The sequence below is a fragment of the Aphidius gifuensis genome, linkage group LG5, assembly GCF_014905175.1.
Source record: "Aphidius gifuensis isolate YNYX2018 linkage group LG5, ASM1490517v1, whole genome shotgun sequence".
Taxonomy (NCBI): Eukaryota; Metazoa; Arthropoda; class Insecta; order Hymenoptera; family Braconidae; genus Aphidius; species Aphidius gifuensis.
This window is the reverse complement of record NC_057792.1, coordinates 18,400,768-18,418,199: the sequence shown is the minus strand read 5'-3', so window position 1 is coordinate 18,418,199 and position 17,432 is coordinate 18,400,768. Positions and strand designations below refer to the sequence as shown.

The following is a 17,432-nucleotide window of genomic DNA, read 5'->3' as shown; positions in this document are numbered from 1 at the left end:
TCCTTCTTTTCTTAGCTTGCTTTTTTTTTTTTTATATACATATATACTTGTATGTATTATATACTCTCTCACACACACAATAGAAAATACATAGTAAAATATATTTTTTTGATGATACATTAATTTATTTACATCTTGATTTTTTTTTATGAAAATTTTTAAATCATAATTATATATTTTTTTCTTGTATTCAAATATCATTAAGTTGTTGTATTTTTTTTTTTTTTTAAATGAAGCAAAGTTCAAGGAGTCACTGTGGTGTGACATTCAACAAAACTTTTTTAAAAAAAAAAAAAAAAAGAGTTTCAAACATTTCTCTATGGGTTTCTGGTGTAAAAAAGTTTTTGATTTTCACTACTTGGCAGACATTCTGAGTAAACTTTTTCCACGTGGAAAACTTTTACACCAATACATTTGATAATAAAAAAAAAATGAATTTTAAATTAGGTCAAACACAAAAATGCGTGGTTAAGTAGAAAAATACATATATTTTTTTTCTTTAAAAAAATCTCTCTCATGATCCCTTTAACATGTTTAATATAAATAAATAAATATACGCGTATAAATGCATCGAGTGAAAGAGTAGAATTATGCATAGATTAAAAAGGTAGATATAAACACATACATAAAGCAGGTATGTATTTAAAAATATATATGTACTTTCTACCACATTCAAATCAGCCACAGCTTCCCCACATTTTTATTTCTGTAGTCATATATGTTTACCAACCAGCCCTTTTTTCTACACCACCCCCGCATCATCCCTTTTTCAACTCATTATAGTTTTCATTGGTTCTCCCTTTTCCAAGCTTCGCACCACCAAACCACCACCACCACACTACCACCATTTTTTTTTTTCTATTTTTTTTTTTTTTTCATTTTACATCCCTCTTTTTTCCCCTTGCCATTCCCTCGTGTCTTCTAGCCCAACAGCCCTTCAATCCTCTGCACACCACGTAACTATCGCGACCCCCGGGAAATCCCTGGAAAATCGAGCCCCGACGAGTTGGGGCTTGACCCAACCACTGCACACACATACCTTTTTATTTATTTATTTATTTTTTATATTTTTTTCTCAACATGTCAAATGCACTCATGCATATTAAATTGTTGCAATCGAGTATAAATATTATCTTTTTTTTTTTTGCATGATAATGAAATTTTTAAAACTTACAAAAATGATTTCCTGGACCGGCATAATGATGACCTTTGTATGCAGCAAATAGTCCTGGATTAATACCAATCTAAAAAAAAAACAAAAATTAAAAAACAATTGTTTAATAAAAAATTTATAAAATTATAAACATTGCAGATGATAAATATTTATGAACAAAAAAGTATGAATGAAATTTGTAGATACAATAAAATCTGGCTATTTTATAGGTAAATAAAAAAATGTACTATGTACATTTGTGTGAAAAAGTATTGAAAAAGTTTGCCCATATAACTCGAGTTTGAAATAAAAAAATACATAAAAAAATTTGCGAGTCAATTGGAGGAGAAAAATAAGGAGCAACAATTGGGTCGAAGAATATAGAAAATAAAAAAAAATAGTAAATATGTAGGTTGTTGGAAAATTTTCAGGGGCAGGGTTGATATTTTTATGATTGCAATATTTATTTTCATAGCGAAATAAAAAATGTTACAATATATTTGTTTTCGATACTGGATTATTGCATGAGGCAAGTAGAAAAAGGCGTGGTTTTTTTTTTATATTTTCTAGTGCGCGTATGCAGAAGTATGTGTATATTGTAAATATATAAAAGTACTAGTGGTTCATCTGCATTCGGTAACGGCAAATGATTATGCAATGGTCCGACATGGACACACGCTGGGTTTACCTGTTGCGCAACAAACAACGAAGACGTTATATTTGCCTCTTAACATTTGAGGTTAGGTAACTAATAACGAGCCATAGTCCAAGGATACACAAGTTGAGAGTCTCGAGGGCGTCGTTACATTTGCGCTTGCGTAAGTTTATTAAAACCCGCATTGTTGCGTCTATATGTATATATATATTATTTGTAAATTCTAGATGGAAGAGTACGATGTGTTACTATGTTTACGGCCAGTCTCTTGTGGCTACTGTTTATACTTTTTTTATAACACACAATTGATCATATATATTTTATGATAATTATGATATAGACAAAGCTTGGATATCGATCATTGTGTACTTTCATTAATGTCAAAGAGAATTTTATCAACAGCACGTGTTTCAATTATTCAGTAAAATAATATTTTCGCATAGCTCTAGATCATTGTCTGATGTATGTAAATCAAAAGTTTGCCTCAAATTTTCATGTAATTACAAGACCAGATTACTCTTGAATGTTTAAATGTTATTTGTCATTGTTTTTTGTTTTTATTTTTTGTTTTGTATCGAAACTAATGTCTGTATGATTTAAAAAATATTAAAGTGCTTTAAATGTATGCAAATGAATTGAGATGTAATAACGAAATTTCCACAGATCGACGCTTTCTACATGCGCCAGACGAATGTACACCAAATGACGAATGAAAATTAGGATGAGAGAATTCAGTGCGTAAACAATTATCGGAATTTTGCGCTTCATCGAACAGTACTTTATCCAGTTATATGCTTTTATCTTCTATTATAGCTCTCTCATTATTTAAATCTCATGGTCATGATTATTGTTGTAGAATAATTTTGTTTTTTCATGATGATGATGATGATGATAATAGAATACAGTGAGTAATGTTAATAATAAATAAAAAATAATGTTGATAATTTACTCACAATTATTATGTCAAGATTGTCTGTTAAATGATCAGGTAGTACTCGCTTGCTGACCTCTTCTTCCGGCATACCATCAAATCTATCATGCTTTTTTCTTTCTTTATATGTCTTGGCACGTTTTTTAGCCTCTGCAAGTTCCGCTCTAAAAATAATAATTACATTATAAACAAGAGCCCGTTAGTATTGTTGATGCTTAGCTATATAGATAAAAATAATACTAACTCTTCAGGGGTAAGAATCATTTCTGATTTTTTTTTACGTCCACGTTTTTTTGGTTGATGAGGTAATGCAAGGGGATTTAACATGCCGTTTATTGTCATGTTCATTTGATGAAGTTGTTGATGTTGAAGTTGTTGTGCCATCATTGGACCTGGTGATTCACATGTTGGTGTACCAAGACCAGATGGTGTGCCACCTGGGCACGACATTATTTCTTGGCTTTCACTAGGACTACTGGCTGTTCTTACACCACCACTCATTGACATATCTTCATCGACAAATGAGTATGGATCAACTGGAGTTTCACATTTCATTCCAACCTAATTAAAGATTTAATATTTCATTAATATTTCAATACATCGTCATCACTATCAATAAATATATTAGTTTTTTTTTGTAAATCATTTAATAGTCTCAATTTATTATGCAGGCATTTTTTTTTGACAAAAGAAAATTAGGCAAAATTACATTGAAAATTTGGACTATTATTATGAAAATTTCAATTACCAGGAAATATATAAAAATTGTGCAATAAATATTTGCACCATGAAACAAATGAAAAATAAAAATTTTCCTTTATTTCATAAGAGTGCACTATAATTTAAATACAGCCCTGAATAAATTGTATTGGTAAATGCACAAATAATTGTGATTTTTATTTTTATTTATTTTTAAACAATAAATTTTCATAAGCTAAAAGATTAACTTATCATTTTATTTTCCATCAAACTATTAAAACTCAAATATATTTATAAAAAAAAAAAATTAAAATAAACAACTAATTTTTATCCTCATCAATTTATCAATGTGCTAAAAATTTATAATAACTTTAACAAAATAATATAGGTATCTTTTAAAATTGTTGAAAAATTTTTCACATAAAAAAAAACACAACATGTATGACAATTTCAAAAATTTAATCTATAAAATTTTCATCAACTTTTTCAAACAATCAACTCAAACTTCCTTGAAGTATATTAATTCTATTAAATTTCAAAATTTCAATCTAAAAAATTTGAGTCATCTTTTAAATAATATTATAAATTTCAGCACATAATTATTTAATAAACTAACATAATTCAAATTGCTTCAAATGTTGACAAAAAAAAGGGAATACTTAGGAGAATACAAAATATATATATACATCTGTGAGAAAATACAAAAGATATTATCCTCTACACGCATGTATGAAAAATTGTATGGAGATTGAAATAAAGCATCATCCAATAATGCATACATGCAGACATAGAAGAGACATATATGTATTATATATAAAAGCAATACGTAGAAGAGGGAAACGAGATAAAAGAAACAACAACTGACATCTCTCACCTGTCCCAGGGTGGCCCCGGTCGATCCCGGCTGTTGGGGCTGATGCGAGGTCGCCGATATTGGCGTTAGGGGTGTATGTGGTGTATGAGGTGTGTGGGGAGTATGAGGCGTCAGGGGTGTATGATATTGTTGACTATTATCACCACCGTTACTTCTCATTTCTAAATCAGGACTCGTTTCATAACCATCATCTCTTGCTTCTTGTTTTACCATTACTCCTGTTAAATAAAATTTTTATTATTTATTTATTTTTTAATATTATTATTGACATAAATATTTAATTATTTAAGCATTTATTTATTTACCTTGTGAACCTGTACAGCTCATGGAATTTCCATTTTGTACTGGCGATGGATAAGACCTGGAACAATGATAAAAATATTAAAAATTAATTATGTAAATTTATTATAATATCAAGGTCGATCATAAAAATAGACTAAAAAAATTATTAAGGTCAAAGACTTTGGTGTTTTATTTATTTTACTTTTTTTTTTTTTTTCACGTTGTTTTACGATGCGGTTTATGTATTCTCCAATTTAAGAATTTTAAAAGTTGCAGTGATAATGAAAAACGGTTTTTAAAGCTGTTGTAAAAAAAAATGACGAGGAAAATTTCGAATTCAAATAAAAGAAAAAAAAAAAAAAAGGGTTTACGATAGGACAAGAGATTAGAAACCTTATTCTTTGTACTCTTTTTCTTTTTTTTTTTCTCTTTTTTTAGAGCATTTGCAGTGCAGCTGTGAGACTAAACAACAAAAAAAGAAACATATTCAATTCGTTCCCATCGAAAAAATAAATTCCAAAAAATTGTAAACGCCACATGCACAATATCGTCAACAAAGGACAATGTCAATGTACCATGAGGTCTCAATCTTCAGGTAAAAATCAAATAGACGCAATAATAAAATTATGAGAATATTTAAAAAAATAATTTTTGTTTCTAAAACAAGTAGTTTTATATTGAATACTATTTTAGCTTTTTGTTTAAGCATAAAATAGGTATAAGAAAACTAAATTTAAAAGAATGTCATGAATGCAGATTGAAAAGGAGAAAAATATATTTTTAAAAAAATAGTGACAGCAGGTACATCAGTTGGATCTCTCTTGATAAGTGGGAGAGAAAAAGACTGTCATGGCGAGAGAGCCGTCGCGTTCAGCTAAACAATTACGCAAGTAAGTTGTTGTTGCTGATAGAAAGTATTCGCTTGCCATGAAGGCAAACCAGACCTAAAGAAAAAAAAAAAAAAATACACGCAAGCAATGATGTTACCTGACAGTAACAGTACCAGCACATCCAACAAAACTTTTTTTCGAAAGTACAAAATGAGAAAAAAAATAAATAAAAAAAAAAAACGACAAGTGTTTAAGAATTTTTTCATTTTAAAAGAAAAAAAAAAACTATTTAAAGAATGAAAAATTTATAATGCCTAATTCAATGACACTAATTTAATAATAAAAATCAAAATGAGATATTTTAAATACTTTTTCATTGTTATAATTTTTCTTTTTTGAAATTATGATTGACATGAGAATGATAAATATATTATACTTGAATTTAGAGATACCCACAAAATCGTTAGTAAATCTGATGGATAATTCAATGAAGTGAATATTTGAGAAATTGCAATATTCACTCTACGCCAATCCAACAAAATTTTCTCTCATATTACTTCAGACCCATGTTATCATATATAAAATATTTCTCATTTATATAACTGTCAGACAAAAGATGAACAAAATTTATATATATTTTTTCTTTAAATCACAGAATAAAAAAATCATTAAAATCTTGAGAAAATTTATCTCACAAGTGGATTTTTTTATTTTACGATTTTTTTTTACTATAATAAACTTTTTGATAACTAATTAACTAACAAGACAATTTATTTTACAAAATAATAATTCCTTTTTTTTTTTTCTTTTTACAAAATAAGATGTATAAATTAAATAATGAAATGTTTAATGTTCAATTAACAATTAAAATTAATTTTTATGAATAAAAAATGCAGTATTATTTAAATTTAAAACAAATTTATTGCTAAATTACCATTTTTTTTTGTTAATACAATAAATATTATTTTTTTTTACGGTAAAAAAAATATATACTAGAACTTAGGCATATAAAAAATCATAAACAGTGTTAAACACTAAATTACCAATATTTTTCAACTAAAATTTTCAAATTTTCCTAAAAATTTTTGTTAAAACTATATATAGCAATAGGAATTTTGTACATAATACATGAAATACACAAAAATTGCCATTTCAGCAAGAAATAAAAAAGAGACCCTGGCGAGTTTCGAACTCGTAACACGACAAACCAGACAACCACTTCAACTTCTCAACAACTGGGCCTTGTTCTCCCTAGGACCCGTATTTTAAAAGCGCTAATTTTTTTTGTATCTTTGAACCTACATATTTCACATAATATAAAAAATAATAATAACATAAAATAATGATAATAATAATAGAAAAAAAAAAAAAAAATAGGGTTTGCTAGTCATCACATTAATATGGGTATTGTGTACCCCACATGTACATAGCATCACATGGTCAATACGCATACATGAATCTGCAATACAATATATATATTTACACACACATACACACACATTAACACATATATATATGTGGGAAGCAAATGGTTGGGGAATGACGCTAGACATCTATTATATACATATATACTTTTATACATGAGCTCAACTCGTAAATATATGCTTCGAGTTAAGTACATACATATATACATAAGTAAATGATATGGTAAGTTGGTGAGGCGTGTATATATATACGAATGCACAATGTACATATAATATACATATATAATATGTATATATATATAGACAAGTACTTGGTGGAAACGACTATAGGGCATCAGTTGGTTGGTATATATCGTGTTGCTGCTGTTCATGCTGGTGGAAGAAGAGCAAAGGGGCATATAATATATATAAGAGACGTCGACGTGGGTTACTGATGTTATATAGGGTGGCTTTAAGGTGAGGTGGGCGAGTGGGTGGGTCAGGGGGGAAAGAAAGAAAGAAGAAGAGGAGGAGGAGGAGGAGGTAAATAAGGGGAAAGAAAAAAAAAAAAAAAAAAAGTAGGAGAGAAACCTAGTGATGGATACGAGCTATTCGCAAAATAAAAAAGTAAAAAAATAAAAATAAATAAATGTGGCTTCAGTTGTATTTATTATTGTTATTTAAAAAAAAAACATAGAAAATGTTCAATAATATAAATATGAAAATTATTTGTAATTATTATAAATATATTGTTGTAAAAAATAAAAAGTAGAAAAATAGTAATAGTAATATTCTGTGTGGTTTGTTGCGAATATACAACAACTGCGATGTTGATGACAAGGACACAGTAGTACATAATGTGTGTGCATATATATATATGTATTATAAATAAATAATATATATGTATATAATGTTGAACCCAGTCATAGCCCAGTCTGTTTTGTGTGTTGAATATATGGTTCTGTAGCTGGCACTCTACTCATCGTCGTTGCTGGGAAACCTGCAGAAAACTCGTCTGCACATATACATATATAAATACAATATATATAAAACATATACATTGAATGTCTGCCACGGGGGCCCACACGGACAAACGGAAACAGCCGCGAAATACAAGCGACTGAAATAACGCTTGCTGGAAGAGGAGAGAATAAAAGAGAGAGAGAGATAACAAAGAGAGCAAGAGAGGCTTATAGAGAAATAGAAAAAGAAAAAATATAAAAAAGGGTGTGAGGTATATAACCACCATACCACTACACGCACAGAGACCAAATTAAGTAGGATGGTTTGGTTCGTTGCTTTACTGTACATATGTATCAAGTATATACATATGTATGTATATATAAATTATCACATACTCACATACACACATGCAAAATACCAACTCTAGCCGCGAAACTGTCGATAACGGAAAAACGCAGCGCGGAACATCCATTCTTCAAATGATGAAAAACAAAAAAAAAAATATATTGTTTATAATAAAATAAAACAATGGGGTATAATTTCGATATGACTGATTAGTAATGGGGTATTTTTTTATTTTTTTTTTTATTTTAAGGAAGTTGATTGTTTGAAAAAGTTGCTGAAATTTTATAGATTAAATTTTTGAAATTATTTTGGTAAAGTTATTATAAATTTTTAGCACATTGATAAATTGATGAGGATAAAAATTAGTTGTATATTTTAATTTTTTTTTTTTTATAAATATATTTGAGTTTTAATAGTTTGATGGAAAATAAAATGATAAGTTAATCTTTTAGCTTATGAAAATTTATTGTTTAAAAATAAATAAAAATAAAAATCACAATTATTTGTGCATTTACCAATACAATTTATTCAGGGCTGTATTTAAATTATAGTGCACTCTTATGAAATAAAGGAAAATTTTTATTTTTCATTTGTTTCATGGTGCAAATATTTATTGCACAATTTTTATATATTTCCTGGTAATTGAGATTTTCATAATAATACTCCAAATTTTCAATGTAATTTTGCCTAATTTTCTTTTGTCAAAAAAAAAATGCCTGCATAATAAATTGAGACTTTTAAATGATTTACAAAACAAAAACCCCTTCAACAGTAATATGTTAGGCTCAATTTTCTATCAAAAAAATTTTAAACAAATCAAGCGAAATTTCAACAAGATTCTGATACGTTTAATACGCTCCTGCATTGCCAAATTCCTCTATAAACAATAATAAATTTTCTACGATAATAAATATATGAAAAAATATATAAAAATCACTATCAAAGTGTGAACTATATAAATATTAAATATATATACAATATAGTACATATAGTTAATATTTTTTTAACATGAGACATATAATAAGGTGGTGTGCACAACGGGTCTAGCGATAGTATGTACACGATATCCTCAGGCCATTAGTTAAAGTCACGTTGTCGGAATTCTCCGAGTAAAAGAACAAAAGAACATGTCGCTCCCTTCTTCTACTATATTTTCTAAACTATATTTACTATAGTCTATACCTATCACTATACTATACACACATCCACTAAGTATATAGCGATTTTGTCGTGTTCCAGATATATATGTATTTTTTCTTTTTTTCGACCTTTATTTTCTCTGTTTTATTTTTAAAAATATATATATTTTATACCACTGGAGGATTTGCAGTATTTCAAGTTTTTATTTCTGTTCCCATAACATGGCCTCATTTTAACCAGACGGCCACGAGACTCTCGCTGAGAAAGAAGATGCTGGCCACAATAAAAACATGTGTGTCTTATATATTCAACACACAGCAAGATGGCCAAGACTATTTCAAAAAATAATATAACATCCAAAAAATAATAATAATTATCAAAGAAAATATGCTACTTATCAAATCAGTCAATATAATTCATGTCATTTTACATTAAAACTAAAATTATCTCATCTTTTTCTCTGAGCTTATCATAATTCATCTAATTTACAAACAATTTATTATTTTTCATTCATCAAAATTCAATATTATGAATAAAGAAAATAATATTAAATAAAATTTATATAAATAGTTTCATTCAATATTAATAGATTTAATTTTTCGGATGATAAATTTTATATATTTTTTTTTATTTAAATAAAAGCTGTTATCATGATGCATATCATCAATCAATTATACTTTCCATTAGTTTTATTTTTTCCACATTTAGACGACTCAAAAATTTCACTTTGATATTTTTTGAAGGTAAAAAAATATATACTGTTTGAATAATTGATTGTCAAGTATGTATATAGACACTCGTCCTTGTAAATAAGCTGTGATTAGTTGAGGGAAAAAAAAGAAGAAGCCATCGACCCTAAAAAGTTTCAAGCTTAAAAAACATAGGCTTCAAAAATCGACAAAATTTTGAAATACAAAAAACATTGGAGCGATTTTCATATGACTATTTAAAACAGTGACGTCAATTTTATATTATCGCCTGGTTTTTTGAATAAAAAAAAAAACCAATAGCTTATCTAAATTTCAAATAAAAAAAAAAAGATAAAAATGCGATTATTGTGTTATTTCAAGTTTTATTTTTGGACATTGTGCGTTATAAACATACTGGCCGCAACACAGTCATTATAATTATTATCATAATTTTTTATCGATAATAAATGTTTATATTTTTTTTTTTGTATCACGTGCAGGTTTGTCTGGTCTTTTTTTTTTGCTCACAGCAGGCTTGTTCATACACACAATTTTGTGTCTTATTGGTATATTAATATACAAGTCTGCTGGAGGCATACAAGAGGAAGTAACATCAACAACATCATCACCACCACCAATGAGGAACATAAGAGGAGGAGAATAAAATACCCCGCGCGCATTTCCGCGCGTGCTACTAATTGGAGCTGAGCCACGTGGCCAACTAAGAAAGAGAGAGATAAAAATATGAGGATCGCGAGGAATCCCGGGAGCGTGTCCCATAACCGTCATCCGTTATTCCAAACACCCGAGACAACTTCATTTATTATTATTGGTTTTTTTTTTTTTTATATAAAAAAATTTATATCACTTTTTTATTATTTTTTTTTTTTAAAGACCAATCAACTGTTTCAAACATCAAGTACACACAAAAAAATAAAAAATAAACTTGTTCTTTCACCACCAATACCACCACAAAGCTATTAATCATTAATAAAATAAAAAATTTCTCATACTCCATTCACACTTTTCATATTATATAGAGAGAATATGATTGTGATAAATAAATTGCACTTTCCGAGTTTCCGACAGTCATAAAACAATTCGACAAAAAGCTTTTTTTTTTTTTTTTAATTTACAAGCACGTTTTATATGATATTAATTTAACGGAGACAGTTTTTGTGTGTGTGGAAAATATAGTTTATTAACACACAAAACTGTATAAATTTTTTTATTTTGATATTTGGAAAAACAAAAAATAAATTGAGCAATTTAAAATGGAAAATTTCTATGCATTTCTTTAAGAATGCTTAGAAAAATTATTTAAATTATTTGGTTGTTGATTTTATTAATAATTTTTTGGAAATAATTATGATAAGTTATCAACTTTTTTGAATAATTTAATGATTTAAAATAATAATAAAATTTGAAAGATTAAAAAATAATTGTTTAGCAATGTTTTATATGAATGACTCATCATTGAGAATGATTGGGTAAAAATTTCTATTATAAGCTTTCTATGACAGGCATTTGTTGGATGATAAGGATAAGGGCCAAAGTCTAATGCTCTGATGACTGATTATCACAACTTTTCAATATAGTTTAAGAGGCTGATGGCTGAACTAATCAAATACATTTATGAAAAACATTTATTAATGAAAAAATTTATTAATAATGTTTTTTGATTGTTGGATTAGACAATTAATATCAATTCACAAATCATTTGATAGAAATAATCAAGATTATAATAATAATAAATTTTTTTTTTAATTAAAATCAATTGAGGGGTCTTTTTTTTGGTTAGTAAAATTATTTTTTTGTTGGTAATTACTTGGTAACAAAAGGAAATCATTTGAAATTGTAAAAATTTTTTTCAAGTGATTTTTTAAATCACCTGGAGTCATTGAAATTATAATTTTTTTGAAAAATTAACTTTGAGAAAATATTTTTTAATATTTTACATTTCTTTTTGTTTTTTTTTTTGCAATTTAAAAACAAACGAAAAAGTTTATTTGTCAACGCAGAAATGAATTTTGGAATTTGGAATTTTAAATTTATTATTTCCCTGCCTTCATGGTCTGCGATATTCGTGTCATTTTGTACTGATTTTCTTCATCAAAAATTTCAAATTGATATAATTAAATGTTACATCAACAAATAGACTTTTTCGATTGTTTTTTTTTTTTCAGTTTTTTTCAGTAAATGCCAACTTATTTGTGTGTTTGTTTAATAAATTAAATTTTAAAATTTTCTACAATATTATTCGTGTTAGTCTCACGTTAAATATTTCAATTTTCAGATAATCAAATTATTTTTTCAATACGTCTAATCTACAGATTTTTTTTCATATCAACAATATTTCCAAATGAAAATTCCAACACATTAAACTACCTTAAACTCCTTTAAAAATACTCCATAATAACTGATGCTTCAAACAAAGCTCAATATAATTTCTAATCCTTCAATAATTCAAAAAGAAAATAGACCACTAAGTATTTAAATTTTCTATTTTAAATCTACTCACTTAACTTGTCAAAAAAAAAAAAGAATCTAGAGATTATCATTTTAATTCGACGAAAAACACACACAACTTTTGACCACGTTATTTAATCATCATTTTAAAAATTTACAATATAAAAAGTCGTTTAAATTTCTGTTAAAATCCCAATGCTCCAAGTACATAAAACTAAACTGATGTTTAAATTTGTCTTATTACTCAAAACAACTCGCATATATTAATGAGATAAAATTTTTAAAAAAATCTCACTAGATGTCTCAAACACATTTAAAAAATCATATTCACACAATAATGTTAAAAACCAAGTTGATAAAATTAAGGACAAATTAAGACAAGATAAGAAAAATAAAATTTGACACAATTTTCCATTAAACAAGAGGCCATATTAAAAATAATAATAATAAATTAAAAAATATATGTATACATAAATCCATTGGGCAATTCAAAGTTAGTTTGTAATGTGATATTATCATTATATATTCTTCAAGAGCTAAAGAAAAGAATATGTATCAAGAGCAACTTTCACAATGATTATGATTATTATTTGTGCAAGAAGAGATTCCGAGAAGGCCAAAGGGCAACATGGCTAAGGGAAGAGGAGAAGAGGAGTGTGTGTTACGAAACTATACGGTCCAAGAACTCGTCCCACGTCTTCTCTACTCTTCCTATCAGTCGTTTTGCTTTTCTCTTTTTTTTTTTTTTTCATCTCTCTCTATCTCTCGTGAGACCCTCTTTCTCAATCCCAGTTTCTATCTACCTTCATCATTCTTTTCCACGTCTTGCACAGCACCCACTGTGAACCCTAAGCCCCACATTTACACACATTCACATGCCAACCAACTTCTACATGTACAAAATAAAAAATAAAAAAAAATACTTGTATAAAAGAGTAAAAAAAAAAAAAAGTCGAGTCTCAAACGACGACGAGGCCGTGAGTCTTGTTACTGTGAGACTCCAGACCACAGTTCACGCACGTTAAACTCAAGCCGTTAAAAAATTTTTTTTAAAAGACAAATTCTTTAGACAATGCTGTAAATTTAATGCACTTTTTTATTCATTTTTTTTTTAATTGTTAATTTATACACAGGTATGTTTTGTGTGTAAAATATAAATATGAAAAAAAAAAATTTATTGATAAACAAATTTTTGCTCACGTGTTTGTATACTCTCTATTTTATTATTTAGATTTTTGTTTTTTTCTTTCATGTTTCTAGGACTATACCTACTGACTAATGTCAAAAAATAAAAAAAAAATGACAATGCAATACAACTTTGTAAGTAGCGTAGGTATTTATGAATATTTAAAACAAAAAAATGAAATAATCAACTTGTAATACAAAAGCACACAAATGGCTTTGACCTTCTCGATTAAAGTTGTGAAAAAGTAAATAATATAAAAAAAATTGAGGGTGAAATAATAATAATATTAAAAAAAAAAAAAAAGAGTAAAAAGTTGGGTGAAGGAACTTTATCGAGAATGGATGCGCGCACGTTTTGGTACTCAATCTGTTTTTTTTTTTTTTTTTCAAGGGAGGATGAGGTATTACATCTTGCCTCAGTAGTTTATAGCTTGGTCTTATTTACTACCCTCATTTCTTACTAAAACCGATACAAATCATTTCGTTTTTTTTATTTTTATTTCCAACCAGTTGTATGGATCATATGTTTGTCAATAATAAAGTATCTATTCAAAAAAAAAAAATTAGCCATTTAAAATTGTAGAATTTTAAAAAACCCCTCCGTGTTTTATTTGTATTTAAATTAAAAAAAAAAAAAAAATTTATTTTACTCCAAAAGACTCAAAAGATTTAATATCAATGATAAATTTTATTTATTTATTTTTTTGATTCATTGAAAACCGTTATACACCTGCGGCCAGTAATAAAAAAAATTTGTAAATATTAGCTACTTTTTTTTTTTTTTTTTTTTTCATTCAAAAGAAATTAATAAATTTTATTAAAATTCATAACGATCGTAATAAAAGTTAAATTATTCAATATATTATGACAAATTTGTCTAAAAAAAAAAAAATAAATAAATGCATAAATACTTAGATGCAATAGTTGCATATACATCAACAAGAATGTGGAAGTTAGGCCGTCAGATAATCAACACGTGGCTCGTTTATTCTCCTGCACACAATTTATAATATACACAAAAATATAATACACAAACTCAGCATATATATATCAAAATAACAATAATAATATCAAAATTAAATTAAATTTTTATAAGGGTTAGAAAGCTCAAGTTGAATATATTTTTTTTCCTTTAAATGCTGAGTGATAAAAATTATCAGTCAGCATAAAAAAAAAATAAAAAAAAAATATTATTCTCATGGTATAATGCAACGCAATGCATTGACACTTTCACTTTTTTTTTTTTTTTTTTTCTTTTTGCCTTAATGTGTGTGCGTGTGTATGTGCAATGATGATGAGACTATTGGCAATGTACATATAGGCATATAAATAAAATAACCTGTCAAACAACGTTGCCAACTAAACATACCCCGTCACTTAGTACTTTTATGTATATTTATAATATGTTCGATTTGCACGACCATTCCATATCTCAACTGAAGCGAGTTACATCATGAAGACTTGTGGTCTATAGTGGGTGAGTCACGCGGTCTAGTCGTGAGAAATAGGCATGCAACTTAAATATTTTTTTTTTTTTTATTTTTTCTTCTTGTATTCCCAGTTTACCTAGTTTTATTTATTATTATTAACCAGTAACCTGTCTTGGATAACAACTTGAAATTCTGACAAACAGATTATTTACAAACAGAGAAATAAAAAATAAAAAAAAAAAAGACTTTTTTTTTTTTTTAAAGAACAAAGGTGTGTGTGCAAATTATTTTTGGTTGATTGATGTAAAAAGAATTTAAACTTACATTTTAAAATGATGTTGTTGTTGTTGCTGTTGTTGTTGCTGTTGTTGTTGTTGTTGTTGCATATGATGATGCATGTCATTACTTTGTTGCATTTGTTGATGATGTTGAATATGTTGTTGCTGTTGCTGTTGTTGCTGTTGCTGTTGTTGTTGTTGTTGTTGATGCTGTTGAATATTTTGATGATGTGTCTGTGGGGGATCAAGACTTGGGGCACCCAACAGAGTTGTACTCTCTCTGAACAACGTTGCCACCTGCATTCTTGGGCCTTTTATTATCTTCTTAGTTATTTTTTAGTATGTCGAAAGTCGAGACTGGGCCGGCTTGGGCTATATAGCAACAGGCGTGCCAGTATCTGATAATCTTTGCACTTTCTAGAGACAAAAAATGCCAAAGACAACCGACAGTATGATTCTTTTTCTTTTTGGAGTAAAAAAATAACCAAGGAAAAAGAAAAAGAAAAAAAAAAAAAAGACTAGGACTCTTGATGTAAATTCTTTGAGATGCTCATTCTTCTTGTTCTTCTTCTCCCCTTTTATGTATAATTTTTTTTTCTTTTTGTTTTTTTTTTTTTTGATCTGGACTTAACACTTCCTTCTTGGTGAATCTTGATTTATTTTTTAAAATTTTTTAATTTTTTTCGTTCTCTCGTTGCGTGAAATGAACGGTCCACTTTGAGCACACACTCTAAAACACTTTATGTGTGCTGTACATATATTATATACATATATTCCGACAGTTCCACGTCCGGTTGGTTCTACTATCACTTACAAGAAATCCAAACCTGTCTAGCTTGCTCGTCGCGCCGTTAACCGAAAACACATCCACAATATTATTATTATAATATTCAACTACAATATCACTTGATAAATAGGTAACTTGTTACTTATATTTTATGATCAACTCAAATTGTATTCACAATAACTAGTCACCTGTTTACACGTCACACGTCTTTTTCATTTATTTCAAATAATTTTTTTGCTACATTTACTACTTCTACTACAAACAACTACAACAAATAATTTTAATTTTTTTTCAACAGTAAATTACTACTGTAAACACTTATTCACACATAGAAAAGTTATCATCATTCGTCAAGAAAAAAAAAAAAAGAAGATAATGGAAAAAAAAAAAAAAAAAAGTTAAAAACAGTCTACCGCACCCGTCTTTCAGGCACCGTCGTCGTCGGTGCCCTCGCGACGGCAAACCATGGCCGTCGCACAATTTTGTTGTCCTTCGAATTGCCGGGTTATTCAGTCTCCAGTACTGATGATGATATTTGTAGTTTTAATATTTTTTTACTATTAAACTACAAAAAATCACAATATAAAAAACTTTGAGCTCTGTTGTATTGTTGAATAAAGCTAATATTCAATTTTTCATTTATAACTTTTTTTTTGTTTATTTATTTATTATTATTATTATTAAATTTTCATAACAATATATATTTATTTGGCTGGATATATTATTGTTGTTAATGCACAAAATACACTAAATAAATAGGGAGAAAAAAAAAATAATAAACTAACAGCAGCAAATGTTAAAATAATCCAGCCGCGACACCAGATTCAGCCGCACTGGTCTTGGTTTTTCGACCGTGCCTCACTTAGCTTCGGTTAAACTCGGTTATTTTTCAATACTTCGTGTATCATCGTAAGCGCTCGGTTATTCGTATAGCCTTGTTGAGTGTGTGCCAACAATTGCCCGCCCCGTTGTTCGGCAATACTCGGTTAATATCGTTATATTTTATCTCTCTTTCTCATATACATTTATTTATTTATTTTTTCCCTTTTTTTTTTTTTTTTTTTTTCTCATTTTATTCAGCTCACATGACGCTTGTGTCAGTGTGTGTTGAGGATATGTGTGTGTGTGCTCAATCACACACTAACACGATAATACCCTTCTTTTTTTCTCTCCTCTCTTTGCAACTTCCCCCTTGCCCTTATCTTCCTCTTGATGCTTTCACTAGTACCACACATACATCACATACCATTCCATGATATCCATTATATATATTTTGCATGTGTGTATGAGTGTATTTTACTCGTTCTCTCTTTTGATGC

General features: G+C 28.0%; 1 protein-coding gene across 2 annotated transcripts in view; it reads right to left on the bottom strand.

Annotated features, from left to right (window-relative positions):
• LOC122858052 (dual specificity protein kinase splA) overlaps window positions 1-17,432 on the bottom strand; it is a 27,394-nt gene extending 9,962 nt beyond the window's left edge. The window contains exons 1-6 of one of the 2 annotated variants that reach the window (XM_044160709.1): window positions 15,373-17,432; window positions 4,618-4,673; window positions 4,304-4,530; window positions 2,984-3,300; window positions 2,762-2,903; window positions 1,175-1,244 (exon numbers count right to left, since the gene is read on the bottom strand). In XM_044160709.1, coding sequence (XP_044016644.1) covers window positions 1,175-1,244; window positions 2,762-2,903; window positions 2,984-3,300; window positions 4,304-4,530; window positions 4,618-4,673; window positions 15,373-15,629 — 1,069 coding nt within the window. In that variant the 5' untranslated portion in view covers window positions 15,630-17,432. The remainder of the gene's footprint in view (window positions 1-1,174; window positions 1,245-2,761; window positions 2,904-2,983; window positions 3,301-4,303; window positions 4,531-4,617; window positions 4,674-15,372) is intronic. The other variant, XM_044160710.1, reaches the window with a different exon arrangement.